At 40.8% G+C, this 14,649-nt stretch overlaps 3 protein-coding genes across 29 annotated transcripts in view; all 3 read left to right on the top strand.

Moving 5' to 3' along the window:
- si:ch211-285f17.1 (sickle tail protein homolog) overlaps positions 1–6,013 on the top strand; it is a 105,468-nt gene extending 99,455 nt beyond the window's left edge. For 11 of the 25 annotated variants that reach the window (XM_034862469.1, XM_034862466.1, XM_034862465.1 and 8 more), the window contains 4 exons: positions 880–960; positions 1,058–2,641; positions 3,142–3,285; positions 4,371–6,013. In XM_034862469.1, the coding sequence (XP_034718360.1) occupies positions 880–960; positions 1,058–2,641; positions 3,142–3,285; positions 4,371–4,901 (2,340 nt within the window). In that variant the 3' untranslated portion in view covers positions 4,902–6,013. The remainder of the gene's footprint in view (positions 1–879; positions 961–1,057; positions 2,642–3,141; positions 3,286–4,370) is intronic. The other 14 variants (XM_034862467.1, XM_034862461.1, XM_034862484.1 and 11 more) reach the window with 10 other exon arrangements.
- A 105-nt stretch (positions 6,014–6,118) lies between these two features.
- On the top strand, positions 6,119–8,057 carry LOC117938099 (uracil nucleotide/cysteinyl leukotriene receptor). The gene is made up of 2 exons (XM_034862491.1): positions 6,119–6,240; positions 7,066–8,057. Exon 2 carries the CDS (start codon positions 7,091–7,093, stop codon positions 8,009–8,011), a length of 921 nt encoding a protein of 306 aa, XP_034718382.1. The 5' UTR covers positions 6,119–6,240; positions 7,066–7,090; the 3' UTR covers positions 8,012–8,057.
- A 1,107-nt stretch (positions 8,058–9,164) lies between these two features.
- Positions 9,165–14,649, top strand: part of nphp3 (nephronophthisis 3) — a 30,701-nt gene continuing 25,216 nt past the window's right edge. For 2 of the 3 annotated variants that reach the window (XR_004655329.1, XM_034862488.1), the window contains exons 1-13: positions 9,811–10,134; positions 10,272–10,397; positions 10,484–10,634; positions 10,783–10,935; positions 11,157–11,290; positions 11,613–11,773; positions 11,886–12,042; positions 12,353–12,427; positions 12,556–12,723; positions 13,472–13,575; positions 13,946–14,060; positions 14,165–14,308; positions 14,404–14,501. Coding sequence is in view for 1 of the 3 variants with exons in the window: in XM_034862488.1 (XP_034718379.1) it covers positions 9,811–10,134; positions 10,272–10,397; positions 10,484–10,634; positions 10,783–10,935; positions 11,157–11,290; positions 11,613–11,773; positions 11,886–12,042; positions 12,353–12,427; positions 12,556–12,723; positions 13,472–13,575; positions 13,946–14,060; positions 14,165–14,308; positions 14,404–14,501 (1,910 nt within the window). In the remaining 2 variants the exon portion in view is untranslated. Of the gene's footprint in view, positions 9,229–9,753; positions 10,135–10,271; positions 10,398–10,483; positions 10,635–10,782; positions 10,936–11,156; positions 11,291–11,612; positions 11,774–11,885; positions 12,043–12,352; positions 12,428–12,555; positions 12,724–13,471; positions 13,576–13,945; positions 14,061–14,164; positions 14,309–14,403; positions 14,502–14,649 lie in introns of those variants that run through there. The other variant, XR_004655328.1, reaches the window with a different exon arrangement.

The raw sequence follows: 14,649 nt of genomic DNA, 5'->3' as shown, positions 1-14,649 counted from the left end.
AATTACGTGTCTTCATCCAAAATCAGCAGAAAAAACATTTCTTTAAAAAATGATTGACAATTGAGAGAAACAACATAGTTAAAACTCACTTTGCAGACACAAACTGTTTTTGCAGACTTGGTTCACTAGAGGTCGGTCAGGCCCCTTTGCATGCTTTTCTCCCCCACTTATACTTTTCTGAGGGATTCTTTTTCTGTTTTTTCTTATCTTTGCACAACTTGACTTCAGTTTGCTTTCCCAGCTTTACACATAAATAACCAACACAAACCTCTATTTTTCACATTTTGATTAAACAATACGCACATTAAATACGACTTTGTTAATTTATGTGACAACAACAAAAGGTATTTTCCTTTGTAACATATTTGACTAGTTTACAACCAAATTAAAATGAGTAGATGCTAACAGACCCAATTACTTCCCTAAAGTACAGTATTGTGAGAGGTGCTTTGTTCTAGCAGCATGCACTGTGTGAACAGGATGTAAAACAGGATATATAAAGATTACTTTAATTCTCTAGAATAGGAAGGAGAGACAGTTTCCGTGTTACCAACAGTGGAAGTGCAAAAAAAGATTATAGAGCATTAAACCATCATAAAGAAGCTGATTTGGCTGTTGAAAAATAAAACAGCTCATAGTCTTAGCTTTTAAAAAGTAATATTTTTCATTTTCCCTGCATGCAGTTGGATATACAGCATTTATATCAAAACAAAATATACTTTTGATGTCATACAGCATATTTTGCTGTTGTCTTGTAGAAGGTAATTGCCCAATGCAGTGCTGCGGATTTGACTGCGATGTATGTGAATTCACACTTAACCCACAGCAACCTGACACACCTGTTGCACAGTAATATTATTCCCTCGCACACTGTCCTAGCAGAGCTCAGAGCCCACTCGAGAGGATAAAGACCCAGACACAGATGAAAATGGGAATACTACTGTCCGACAGAGCCAAGGGGTATTTATGACTTTCTTTCATTAATTATATTAATGCATAGTTCATGTTTGTTCTCGATTTTGAGAGATTTTAAAAAGCTACTTCTTTACCTTTTTAGGTCATATACTATGTGACTGGCCAGATTCCCAAAGAGCCACCCCCGTCAGGAACGGAGGAAACCCCCGAACACCGAGAGCCCACACAACCTCCATCACAGGTGTCAAATGTCAATGTTAATGACAATTCTTCAAGCCAGCAGCAGCCACCACTGTCTCCACCACCCAAATCACCCCCACCTATATCACCTAAACCTGTGGGACTGAAAGGATTCAAACTTCCAAGGAAGCAAGTTAAACGCTCCGAATCCTTGAAGACCAGTGCAGAAAAGGAGAAGGGGAAAATTCTCAATAAAATTAACAATGAAAAGAAAAGTAAAGTCATCCAGAAACATGTTTCTACCAGTGAGAATATAATACCTGAGCCTGTGGCTATCACACCACCCAGTACTATAAGAGAGGTGCCTAAAAGTTCTGTGGCTCTTAGTGAGGACATTGATCCACTTAAAGCTAACTGTGAGGAGGGTAATGACGAGGCTAGTCTTAGTCCTGACTTACCTGGAGAAGAGGCACCTCCACCCCCTGACAACATAGCATTTATGATCACTAACACCAAAGTTCAGGCCCTGTCCTGTGGCGAGTACCAAGAACTGGTCAATGCCAAGAAAGGAAGTGTCCAGACTGTTACTGTGGGGAGCGCCACTAACCAAGCGTACAGCACAGCGGATCACAATGGGCCACAGGACAATGGCTTTAACAAGAAGCCTGTCATCATCATTTTTGACGAGCCCATGGACATCCGTTCAGCGTACAAGCGCCTGTCCACCGTCTTTGAATGTGAGGAGGAACTGGACAGAATGCTCGCAGCAGAGTGCATCGAGGAGGAGAGTGAGGAGTCTGACACGGAGAGGAGTGGTGGCCCGCAGGTTAAAGCGGGAGGGACTGAGGTGGTTGATGGCATAAATGTCAGCACGTCACAGGTCACTGCAGATCACTTTGACATATTACCCTCATCTTCATCTTCAATCTTGGAATCAAATGGTGACGCCAAGCAAGATGTTAAGAAGAAGTTCAAGTTTAAGTTCCCTAAGAAACAGCTGGCAGCACTGACCCAAGCAATTCGCACGGGCACCAAGTCAGGCAAGAAGACCTTACAGGTGGTTGTGTATGAAGATGAGGAGGAACCTGACGGTACTGTCAAGCAGCACAAAGAAGCAAAGAGATATGAGATCACACGTTCAAAGTCCTTGGCAGACGCTCCCAAGGCAACCGGCTCAGTTGCGCTGAAGAGACAGAATTCCGACTCCCTCTACAGGACGGATGAGATCCGGAAGAACACCTACAAGACACTGGACAGCCTGGAGCAGACCATCAAGCAGCTGGAGACCACTATCAGTGAGATGGGACCATGCTCCCCTGGGGAGCCAGTCTGCACAGAGGAAGCTAAAGCAGGGAATGGGAAAAGCTCAGAAGGAGTGGGGCTGAAGAGGTCTTCCTCTCTCCCTACCTCCAGAGCGTCAGGCCCTAAGGTACCCAGCAAAAACTTTTTGCAGAAGAAGCCAAAACCTCAGCTCCTTCCTCGCCCTGTAGTCATCCCTACTACCACCACCACCACCGTCCCCAGTGTCCCCAGCACCGTACAACAGGTCTCTCTCTAGCTCTCGCTGATTAGGGAGGCTTTGGGTCCTTCTTTTTCAGATCACAACCTCCCTTCACTCCAACCCTAACCACTGAAATTACAAAATCATTAATCCACTCCATGGGTGCTTGGAATTATTGGAAATGTCCCCTGTGTCTTTCTCCCTCTGTTAAAACATGGTGACATGATTGGGGGTGGCATTTTTTGGGGGTTCCTGGCTACCATTTTTTTCAGTTCATTGCTAAACCTCTGAGGTTTTCGGCAAGTGGCGAACTCATCATCAAAAACACTCTTATGATGATCAAGCTCTGATATCTTCCTTATTCTTGACTGCATGTACTACTGTGTATTGACTTAAAGGTTAATGATCCCACTGGGTGCATGATCTTTCACTGGTGTTGATCGTTGAGGTGTTACCTGTTAGTGCCTTGATTTTTCATGCTTCCTATGTGGTGTGTGTTTTTTTTCCTTTCTTTTGTTTTATTTCTTGTTTTGTTTTTCGTTTGGATCCCATTGCAGAACACCAGTGTCGCTTCCCCTACTAGTCGGATGCCCGTCCCTTTGTCTGCGAAGTCCAGGCAGTCGCCGGGTACTACTGACAAAGCAGGAAAACAGCAAAAACTGCAGGACGCTCAGAGGCAGTTCCGACAGGTAGTTTTACTGTAGGGTTTTACCAGAGACTAAAGGAATCAGACATATAGTGATAAAAAAACATGAGGCATGTATTATTTGAGGAAAAAAAGAGTACCAAAGCGGTGAGATTTCAAGTGTTGAAAAAATAATAATAAAGTCACCACTGTGGCGACTATGGATCTGTTAATGTTTCTCTTGAGTCTGCTCTGACAAGAAGGCATGTTTGACTCTTGACTGTTACCCCATAACATCACTGTACTGTATGCTTTTGCATGTCCACACTGCTCATGGTTTTCACTGTGTTGGTGACTAAACAAAAAAAGAAGGAAAAAATGGCAAAAGAAAAGTGGAATCCTACCCTGTCATCATCTGAGTTGTCATCACATCTCCAGTTCCCATCACAGCTGAGTTCCTAAACAGTGTTGCCAAATCCCAGGATGCTTATGGCTATGTTAAAACACAAACCTAACTGACTTTTCAGCTATGCTCCTGCCTTCTTACAATGCAACTCTGCTCAAACCCAACAATACTGCACAGCTTTTTAACCTCACGGTGATATATTTCCTTACCCCCAAGACTACGCCACAACTCACCATCTTACACCGTCGGTTTTAGTGGAATACCAGCCCACATTTCCCCCTGTCTGCTCCCACTCTTCAAACTTCTAACCCCACTGTTTTCTAATTTTCTCCAGCCTTTGTATGCATTTTTGCCTTGTGAAACTTCCCCCCCCCCCCCCCCCCCCCCCCCCCCCCCCCCCCCCCCAGCCCCTTAACGAGGCCTAACTCTAACAGAGGCAGTCTGTAGAGATGCCCCTTCTGTCTGCCATCGCACGGTCTAACCCTTACAGTGTTCTGTTTCTTGGTAACATGTCTCTCGGCTCAATATGTCTCACTCATCATGTAACCTAGTTAAAAACAGACCTGTTTTGGTGTCTTTTAGTTGTGTCTCAGCAATATTAATGTTTGTGTAGGCTTAGTGTGTTTCTATGTGTATGACTTGTAGTTGTTGTTTTTTTAACATCGTCTTGCCTTTCATATGTATTATTTGACCAGATTTCTTTTTTTGACAACCAGTATCTGTTTTGGCATCTCTGTTTGCAGGCTAACGGAAGTGCTAAAAGAGTGGGAGGGGATCATAAAACTACTTCCCCTACTATACCCACCTCTAAAATCCCTGCTTTTTATCCTAGCTCTACTAAAGGCAGCTCCCAGTCCGCACCAAACTCAGATGCTACTAATCCCATTAACTCTTCCTCCTCCTCCTCCTCCTCCTCTTCCTCCTCTGTGACAAAGTCATCCCTCCTGTCCTTTCACACTCCTCGTTCCGGTTCCCAACCCTCCTCCCACATCCCTTCCCTTTCTAACGGATCCCTCAAACTCCCCACACCCTCACAGCACACAGGTAAAGCTCTGTCGTTCTCCTCGCAGACTCAGAATGGTCGAGTGCACTCCTCCTCTTCATTCTCCTCCTCATCCTCCTCCCCCTCCCCTCTGTCGCCCACACCTTTGGGCCCAGGTGGAAAGAGCATCCGCACCATACACACCCCCAGCTTCACCAGCTACAGGTCCCACAACGGCAGCAGCGGCAAATCCTGCATCCCAACAGCCACAGCAGCTAAGGACACCACCTAGCCTCATTAGCCCCTCTGGCTTTACCGCATAGCAGGTAGAGCTGGTCATGTTGATTATGTATTGTTTTGGTTTGCAGTTTTTCTTTGCGTTTTTTAACGCTTTTGTAAAAGTATTAAGTGATGCACTCCCCCACTTCATATTTTATTTGACACTGACATTCTCACACCAGTGTTTATTTCTTATAAGTTGACTTTTTCAATTTTGAAAAATACTTACTTAGATTCTCATTCTTTTTTGGAGCTGTTCTAGATGTTCTGACAAAATATTTTATTAAAAAACATTGTACCTTTACCACTTTGTAGTTGAAATGGAAGGCTCTCATGGTGTTGGAAATCTATTTTTCTTGCTGTAGCTAGGAATAGGGAATATAGAGTTGATGTACAATCACAAAGTACCATGTAAAAATGTTGTTTTATTTTTCAAACCAGAGATTGAAAAACCATAGTATATTTAATCGTCTATATTTCTTATGTTGCCACACATTCAACACAGCCCTTGTAAATGCCTTTTATGAGTGTATACATTATGCATACAGACATTTTAAAGTTGAATTCATTGTTAACTTCTGTTTTTCAAGGGAATTTTCTCATTTTTCTCACTCATATGTAAAGCTGGTATGATAAATAACACACATTTTCATTTTAGTGTGCCTATTTGCCAAAGTTGTAGTACAATGACTCACTTCAGGCCTGACTCAGTCACAAGATTTAGGGGAGTTTACATGCACTCTCTTGGTGTCATGGCGGAAGTATTGACCTCAGTGTTTGCACTGCTGGTCTTGGTTTGTTAAGTTAACATATGTTGTTGTCTAAATGTAAACTGTACTAAAAAAAGTGAATCAGTTCTACCACATGTACATAGATGCTTCTACTAAGAAAATAAGTAGTTTTGTTAACATACCAAAGTTTATTTGTATGCATGCCTTTCAAATACTTTAGGAGAGTGGTAAAAGAAGAATTATGTTTGCACAGATAGATTTTGTAAATATCTGGTTTTCTCTCATTTTTGTAAAGCTTTAAATCATACTATAAAGGAGCAATGTGGTTAAGACAAAAACTGTGTTGGATTAGCAAAAATAAAGACTTGCATGCTTGTAATGCAATGAGCTTCAATGTTTTTATTATCTGTTTCTGTTTTTGTGTGTGTGTGTGTGCGCGCGTGTGTGTGTGTGCGTGTGCGTGTGTGTGTGTGTGTGTGTAAATGTGAAAATAGACACGCACCACACAAAAGAGCAGTTCTTCATTGCTGACTTCCACTTCACCTGTCTCTTCTCACACTAGTGTTTCCCACTGAAGGTACATATAAAAGAATTTGGCATTTTGTATCTCTTCGATTAACGGTAAGAATAGGAATATGAATTATATTAACAATTATTGGCACAGTGGAACATGTGAGGGCTATATACCCTAAATTTACTCTTACAATCTTGCACTGGATAACAGGATTATATGACAAAGATTAGTGGTGCTTTACAGTGTGTTACACCCTTTTTGTAAGTTTTTGCATTTAAAAAGCCTAAAACTGTTATTTAGTTCATTAACTGCCACAAAGCAATTGGTTGTGTTTGGAAAATCTTGTTTAAAATCAAATTTTAAAAACTGGGATTTAGAGGGTATTTTCAATATGTTTACATTGGTATACTTGGTGATTTTTTCAACTAATCACACTGAATTGTGGCTCTTGCATTTCATCACATCATTGTACAGAAAGGTGAAGTACAACTTTCAGATATTGTTTGCCATAAAAAAGGAAACATGTTTTTCACTTGTTTATACAAATGTATCCAAATTCAATAAAAACATGTTTACATTCTGAATGTAATGTGTAGTGATGCAAATTGCATTGTGTGACTGAAATAGTTTTTTCCTTTCTAATGAGTGTTTCTTTTAAAAGTAGTTTATCTGTTAATCATTTTCTGGTGTTAGATTATTGAAATATGAACTGTGTATAATTCAACACTGACTAAAGCCTTGTAAGGACAGTTCCTCTTTCTAAGCCTCATTTATACATAGGTTGATATTTTCTTACATCAAACAAGTCATCTTTTTGTCACAAGCACAAACCTTGTGTTTTTAGTTTTGTTATGATATAACGATGTATGATTTTCTGAATAATTTGACTAGGCTATCCTCATAACAGGTTATTTGTGTCTATACTGCCACAGGCTGATCCTCTCTACAAGAACAACAATGAACATCTCTGAGAAGGAGATACAGGGCTTCTATGGCAGTGACCCCCATCAAGAGAACATCATATTTTCCACATTTTACATGCTGATTTTCATCATTGCTGTGCCTGGGAATGCCTTGGCTCTCTGGGCCTTCTTTCACCAGCACAGCACGTCTCCATCTAAGGTCTTCCTGATGCAGCTGTCGGTAGCAGACATCTCTTACATCCTTATTTTACCCATGCGTATGGTTTACCACCTGTCTGACAGCCACTGGCCGTTTGGACATGTCCTCTGTCAACTAGCAGGCTTCCTATTTTACCTTAACATGTACTGCAGCCTATACTTAATGAGTTTCATCAGCCTGGACAGATTTTTGGCTGTGGTTCTACCCATAAAATCACGGTCAGTTAGGAAAGCTACGTATGCAAAGGTAGTTGTTGGCATACTTTGGGTGACAGTTCTTGTGTCTATGAGTCCTTTACTTTTTTCTAAAAAGAACATGACAAACAACTCAACTGGCATCTGCGACAAGCTTTATCTAGAGAAGACATCTCCCAAAGCTTTAGTTTCCACTGTTGTGGCATTCATTCTTCCATTCACCTCCGTAATGGTTTCCTACATACTGATTCTGCTGAAACTAAGGGCAGTGAAACAACAGGGAAGAAAACCACTGAAGCACAAAGCTGTAAGACTGATCATCCTTATTGTAATGAACTTCCTGTTTGCATTTGTGCCCTACCATGTGAGCAGGGTAATATACATTAAAAGTCACAGTCATGGCCACATGACTGCGGCAAGCTGGGCATCACTAGGAAGAGCGAATCGGATCACATCTGCACTGACTTGTGTTAATGGTGTACTGGATCCAGTGATGTATTTTTTCCTGAACCGTGCATACAGGGACAAATTGCTTAAGCTGTTCTGTAAAGGAAGAAGATGATCAATGGGCAACAAATGTTATGTAGACCATAAATATTTTCAAGCAATTCCTTTTTTGAATAATGTCTAGATGTGTTTAGACAAGATGAATGCATTCAACCCTGGCTTAACATATTCATTGATTTCTAAAATGCAGGGATACATAATAATGAAATAGGCCTACTGCATATACAAAATAAGAATATCCCTCCTATTTACCAGGTATCATCTGAGCTGTATCTTTATTTTACAGACTCAAGGTCCAGATAACAAAAAAGTACACATTACATATTACAAGAGGGATACACACAAACTGTATACCACATATTAAATAAGGGGAAAGTAAAAAACCTACATACATACAGCACATACATACATACATACATACAGACACACAAATAGCTATGCACAATCATTTAAACAGGTACATATGCTTGTCCAGTGTTTCCAGAGTTGGGATGTACATGTAGTCTCACTAAGTGCAGGGTTGATTAAGGCAGTTCAAATTGTTTTCTTTGACTCTTTAATGTTAATCAGCAGATTAATCTGTACATAAAATTCCTCAGCCCAGCCTGGAAGGTGACCTTCTAATCTTTCAAATACTCTGGTCTGTGTGACACTTGATCATTTAAAAGCAAAAAACATCACGTAATTGGATGTCAAATTTACCTTGATTATTTGGTATGGTAACATAAACATTAGCTTCCACTGTGGGCTACAGTAGATGTTACTTAAAAAAAATGTGATCAAACAGTGACATCATTTAATTTCTAAAGTTAAATAACTAAACTTTTTGAGGAAGTTAAAACAAATCACCTTAGATATCAAGGAATGTCAGCAACTCCAAGACATGGTGGCACAAGTTAAAATTCAGGATGTATTATAACTCACAAACTAGGCATCTCAACACAGGCCCAAGCCAACCATTGTCCATGACACAAGTGACTTTAATATAACCTGTATCATTTCATAAAAATATTAGACTGCAATGTGCAATAGCTAATGTTGTAACTATTAGCTATATATATGTAATATATATATATATATGTACTGTATGTGTGTATATATTGTAGGCCTATAATTATGGCATTATGATTGGCTTACTAAACCTGCCAAGTGGCATGTGCAGTTACCGTAGGAAATTGACTTTACCTAGTTTGACATGTGCGAGCACCCGTATTATGACCTGTTACCAAGGCAGCCAGGAAGAAGCTGGAAAATCTGTGGAGGGAGCGGACCGTGAGTGTATTCTTGTTTGTTCAACGTAGTTTTAATGTTTTACTGAAGACTTCAGCTTTGAGTCAGTATTCTGTAGAAGACAAAATATGTACAGAAGTGATTGTGATATACCTTCAGTTTTGAAAAAGACTAAAGACTAAGAATAAATGTCGCAACGAGTGTTTTGAACAGCTATTTCGGAAATGTTACGTTAGCTAGCTAGCCAATATTGTTTTTATTCTTCTTGGCGGATAGATAGCTAGTTAATCTAAAAGGTTACACGTAATGTAACGTTGCCTTTCAGTTGCTGAGGCGCTCCTCTGAAATAGTTGTCGTAAGAGCTGTTGCTTTATCAGAAAACAAGTTAGCTCTGTGGCAATAACTATAAAGTTACACTGACTGTGGCTAACGTTGGCTGTTCAGCGTTTGTGATACAGCACGGAGAAACCAGATAAGGACACAGAAACAGTAATCAATCATTTCCACAACAGCCTTGAAAACTTTTCACTAACGTTACTTATCCCTGTCTTGTCTGTCATTGCACAGGAGCTGCTATGGGCATCCGAAAAGGCTGATCACTTGTTTACAGCTTAGGCTGCCACCATGGGCACCGCATCCTCCTTGGTCAGCCCAGGAGAGGTAATTGAGGATGGATATGGAGGTGAAGGAGGGGAAGCCTGTGAGATCCCAGTTGAGGTCAAGCCCAAAGCCCGACTTCTGCGCAGTTCCTTTCGCAGAGGACCTCGGGTGATTGGGGCCAGTTTTAAATCCACAGGTTCTGTGGATCTAGAGTATGCTGCTGAGTATGAAAGACTCCGTAAAGAGTATGAAATATTTCGCGTCAGTAAAAATAACGAGATCTCATCCATGCAAAAGAAGGAGTCTAAGCTGGACGAGGAGAACAAGAGGCTGAGGGCTGAGCTACAGGTAAGTTGAATTAACAGGAGACTACTGAGATCCAGAGACTACCTACTTCTTAAAGCACACGCTTAAGGCTACAACATTTAATGTTTATGGATGTTTTAACAGGCTAAATATGAGGTTCATTTTCATTGTGACAATAGGCTCTCCAGAAGACCTACCAGAAGATCCTTAGAGAAAAAGAGAGTGCTCTCGAGGCAAAGTATCAAGCTATGGAGAGGGCTGCCACCTTTGAACATGACAGGGACAAAGTGAAACGACAGTTTAAGGTAAAGCACATCACATGTGTTACTGTGGAGAATTCTCTCCAGTCATCATGATTGCAGCTCTAACCAAGTAGCTCAATGACCACCAGATTTTCCGGGAGACAAAAGAAAAGGAGATTCAGGATCTCCTGCGTGCCAAGAGGGACTTGGAGGCCAAACTGCAACAGTTGCAAGCTCAGGGCATTCAGGTCTATGACCTAAATGATTCAGACTCAGATGACAACCAAACCACGGTTACTGGTAAAAAATCTAGGCTATGTTGGTACCTTTTCTTTGTTTCATTCATCCATCTGTCCTACCAGTTGACATTACAATACAACATCTAAGGTTGTGTTTGTATGATAAAATCTTCAAAACATTGTATTGTTTATTTACTGGACGCCTTCAGCTGCAGGGACACAGTGTGAGTACTGGTCTGGTGGTGTGCTGGGAAGTGAGCCCTCTATGGGTAGCATGATGCAGTTGCAACAGACATTCAGGGGACCAGAGTTTGCCCACAGTTTGATAGATGTGGAGGGACCCTTTGCAAATGTGAGCAGAGGTAAGTAAACCTCAATAACTCTATAGAAAATAGAGAGCTATCATGATATGTAGGCAAACATGTTTGCACTGAAAAACAATATACCTCTACATATATTACCTAGCTATAACAACTTTTCTAATAGGTGTTTATCTATTGTGTACCTGTAGCCTTTGAAGTATGCATTTACTTATCTCTTTGTGTGTTTATCTTGTAACTTTTCTCGTGTGTGTTTGTGTTAGATGATTGGGATGCTGCAGTGGCCAGTCTGCTTCAGGTCTCCCCTCATGTACCCCAGGCCTTGTGGAGTAACACAGTGCGCTGCTTCCTGATCTTTACCCAGGAGACCAAAGCAGAGCTTGATGTCTTTATAAAGGTTGGTTAGATGAGCAAAAAACATAAAAACATTACAGTGCTTGCTCTTTGGTGCGTGTTGGTCTTACCCGAAATATTGCTGAAATAAAAATCATTGTGTCTCTATTGACAAGCAGCATTAAAACTGAAGTTGAACAGACATATAGAGGTTTGTTTAGAACCGCATTTAGTCTTACATTACCTTGAATCTACTGTCAGGAAATTAGTTTCAAGTCAATGCTAGTCTAAATGTCTGACTCCTAGAAAGCCATTGTGAGTTAACCTGGTAGAGAACTGACATTAACCCTTGCCTGGTAAATCTTTGCTTCATATTTTGATTACAGAAACACTCTCCTTTGTTACGGAGAATGTGTGAGGGTCTTGGCCATTTCTACCTGAATGTCTGCTTTCCAGAAGAGAATGCTGCATCTTATGCTGTTGAGCGCAAGCAGGAGATTGAAAGGAGCTCTGTTTGTGTGCTTCTTGTCAAAACTACTGTCACCAGGTACAGAAAGTCCTATACCTATCCTCTCTAGGATATCTTTATGTACTTAAGATTGTACAATTTTGGTTTATTTATATAGAAAATGTCTTCTGATACTCATGCATGTGTGTAGCTCTGTGGTGGAAGATTGTGAGGAGGCTTTTGTGAAGAATCCAGATGGCCATCCACTAGTGCTCTACCTCAGGACTGAAGAAGATCACAATTTGACTGGACCCACTAGGCAACTGCTAGAAAGGGTCAATGCTGCAGACAAGGCTGCTAAAATCAAGGTTTGCATGTGCCAAAAAATATATGAACAAGGCAAAATAGGATAAAGGGTTGAAGGAGATGTTTCACAGTATCAATAGTTAGATCATTCTATAAAGTGCATTCCATCAATGGGTATGACATTTATTTTCATAAGAATATGTATGTGCTTTTTTATTAATAGTCTTTATACAGATTACTTTAACTGTATAACTCCACTATTAAATGTAAGCAAAAGGCAAAATTGTGTTTATTGCCTTTAAAATTGACATTCTGTATTTTTGTGATTGCTGGATGACACACAGTGCTTACCTGTTTTGAACATGAATCCAGGTGGTGGATCATAGTGGTTCTGCAGAGGAGGGGGCTGAACTGATTTATTCTCAACTTGAGAAAGTCATCAAACAGGTACAGACTGTCAGCAACATCAGTCTTTTTTATCAATTCAAGTGTGTTGTGTGTGTGTATAGTGATTAATGTTCATCCCTTCTGTCTCTGACAGATTTTTAACTTTCACTTATACCCTGTCCGTATAGGAGTTGCTGGCTATTCAAGGAGAAGATGTTGACTCTAAGGACTCTGGGATAGAGGAGGGACACGAGGAAGACTCAGATGTGCTGTGGGACCTGCATGACGAGCAGGAACAGATTGAGTCCTACCAGCAGGCCCGTAGCAGCACCACCTCCCAGTTAGGCTTCCAGAAGGTAGGGTAGATATTGATGAAGATATTTTGTAGAATATCAGTAAAAGGCCTTAAGCCATGTTGACATTGTTTCTCTGTTTCCTGTTAGAGATAAAACATGTGCAGGGTGATCAGGAACAAAATGCACCCAGAAATAACTAACACCGTAACAAACTTAGTGAAGAAGTAGTTTTATCTCCGAACAAAGGAAACAAACGTGTGATCATGAGTTTGCGCGATCTGCAGTGGGAAACAGGACGTCAACAGAAGAACTGTCGCTCCCTGCACTCACACAATTTATCAAGGAGAAGGATTTTGCAAGAAGAATAAAGAGAAAGGGAAATGTTAGGTTGGGGGTCAGACCCTGAAAAGACTAGTTGATGTCCGCTCAAGCGAGAACTGTCTTAAAGGAAATGTGATCCTTATGCATAAGCTGTAATTTACTTTGCAATATCATTTACTAAAGTTTGTTATGTTTCAACTAAGTGAATCCTGAGTGTTTGCCTACGGCAAACGAGATAGGAAGTAAAATTGCAGTCCTTTGTCCGCTCTGCTCTGAAGCAGCAACGCAGCGGTGCTTGTGCAAGTCTGTGTGTGTGGGTTGGAGCCCCGAGGGCAGGGAGTGGGGTTAGTAGAGGCCCCAAGAGATGCTACTTTCAAATCTTGCTAGCTTTTTAACATTACCAACCCTGCCTTCAATCCTGTCAACCAGTTTAACACTTTGTTCTCTAATCTGTCTAAAGCTCTGTTGTATCTGACATCCTCCTCAGTATATAGATCGTTTGAATGACATGATAGCTGCTCCCCCTCCCACCCCTCCTCTGCTGGTGTCTGGTGGTCCAGGCTCAGGAAAGTCTCTCCTGCTCTCCAAATGGTGAGAATGTATTCATTAAGTTAAGTGTAATATTTCCCCCGACGAATAGTCTCTTTTTAACTTAAACTATTAAGTGACCATTGCAACTTTGTATGCTTTTGAGGTATGTTGAGTAGTTCTTATAATTTAACACTTTAGACCTGTTTTTTTACTTCACCTAACTATTGCATAAAGTTAGTATATATGTGAGTTCTTTTTAATAGTGCAATATGGGGTGCCAGGGTTTGACTCCAACAAGCGGTCCTATGTCCTGTCAATAAAGACCTAAAAATGCCCAAAAATAATCTTTAAAAAAAATTGTGCAATGTGTCATCACAGAACAGGACATGAAGAACAGTTTGTCTAATCTTTGTTCTTTATTCCTTTTCAGGATCGAGCAGCTGCAGAAGCAGTCCCCCAACACCTTGTTCCTTTATCATTTTGTTGGTCGCCCACTTTCCACAAGCTCAGAGCCGGTTCTCATTATCAAACGCCTCACAGTCAAAGTAAGCAGTTGCTTTCGATAGCTCATCCAAAGGATTACTTCCAGTGAAGACACTCAGTCTTACTGAATAACTGTGGGGATTTGTTTCTCTCTGTTGTCACAAAGCTGCTGCAGCACTTCTGGTCTATTTCTGGCTTGTCCATGGAGCCCAGTAAGATCTTAGAAGAGTTTCCTCGCTGGCTTGAAAGACTATCAGCACGCCATCAAGGAAACATCATCATCATCATTGACTCCATTGACCAAATACAGGTATAGAAGTATACTGTACATGGTTTGGTCGCCTTTGGAATAATGTTTTATTTTTTTCTGAATACCTGTATTAAAAGTTGTTCTCCTTTTTTCAGCAAGCAGAAAGAAACATGAAGTGGCTGATTGACCCTCTGCCTGTCAATGTCAGAGTGGTGGTGTCTGTCAATGTAGAGACATGTCCTCAAGCTTGGAGGTGAAACACAACTTCTAAATTCTAAATATCCTGGCCAATTTACTTTTTATGTATTGTGTTGGTTCAAAATGCTATTCATTTGTTTATTTGTATATGTTTTTTTTATTTGTCATGCAGTGGTATATGTGTGTGTGTGTGTGTGTGTGTG

Source organism: Etheostoma cragini, chromosome 22 (genome assembly GCF_013103735.1).
Source record: "Etheostoma cragini isolate CJK2018 chromosome 22, CSU_Ecrag_1.0, whole genome shotgun sequence".
NCBI lineage: Eukaryota > Metazoa > Chordata > Actinopteri > Perciformes > Percidae > Etheostoma > Etheostoma cragini.
This window is presented reverse-complemented; position numbering and strand designations above follow the sequence as displayed.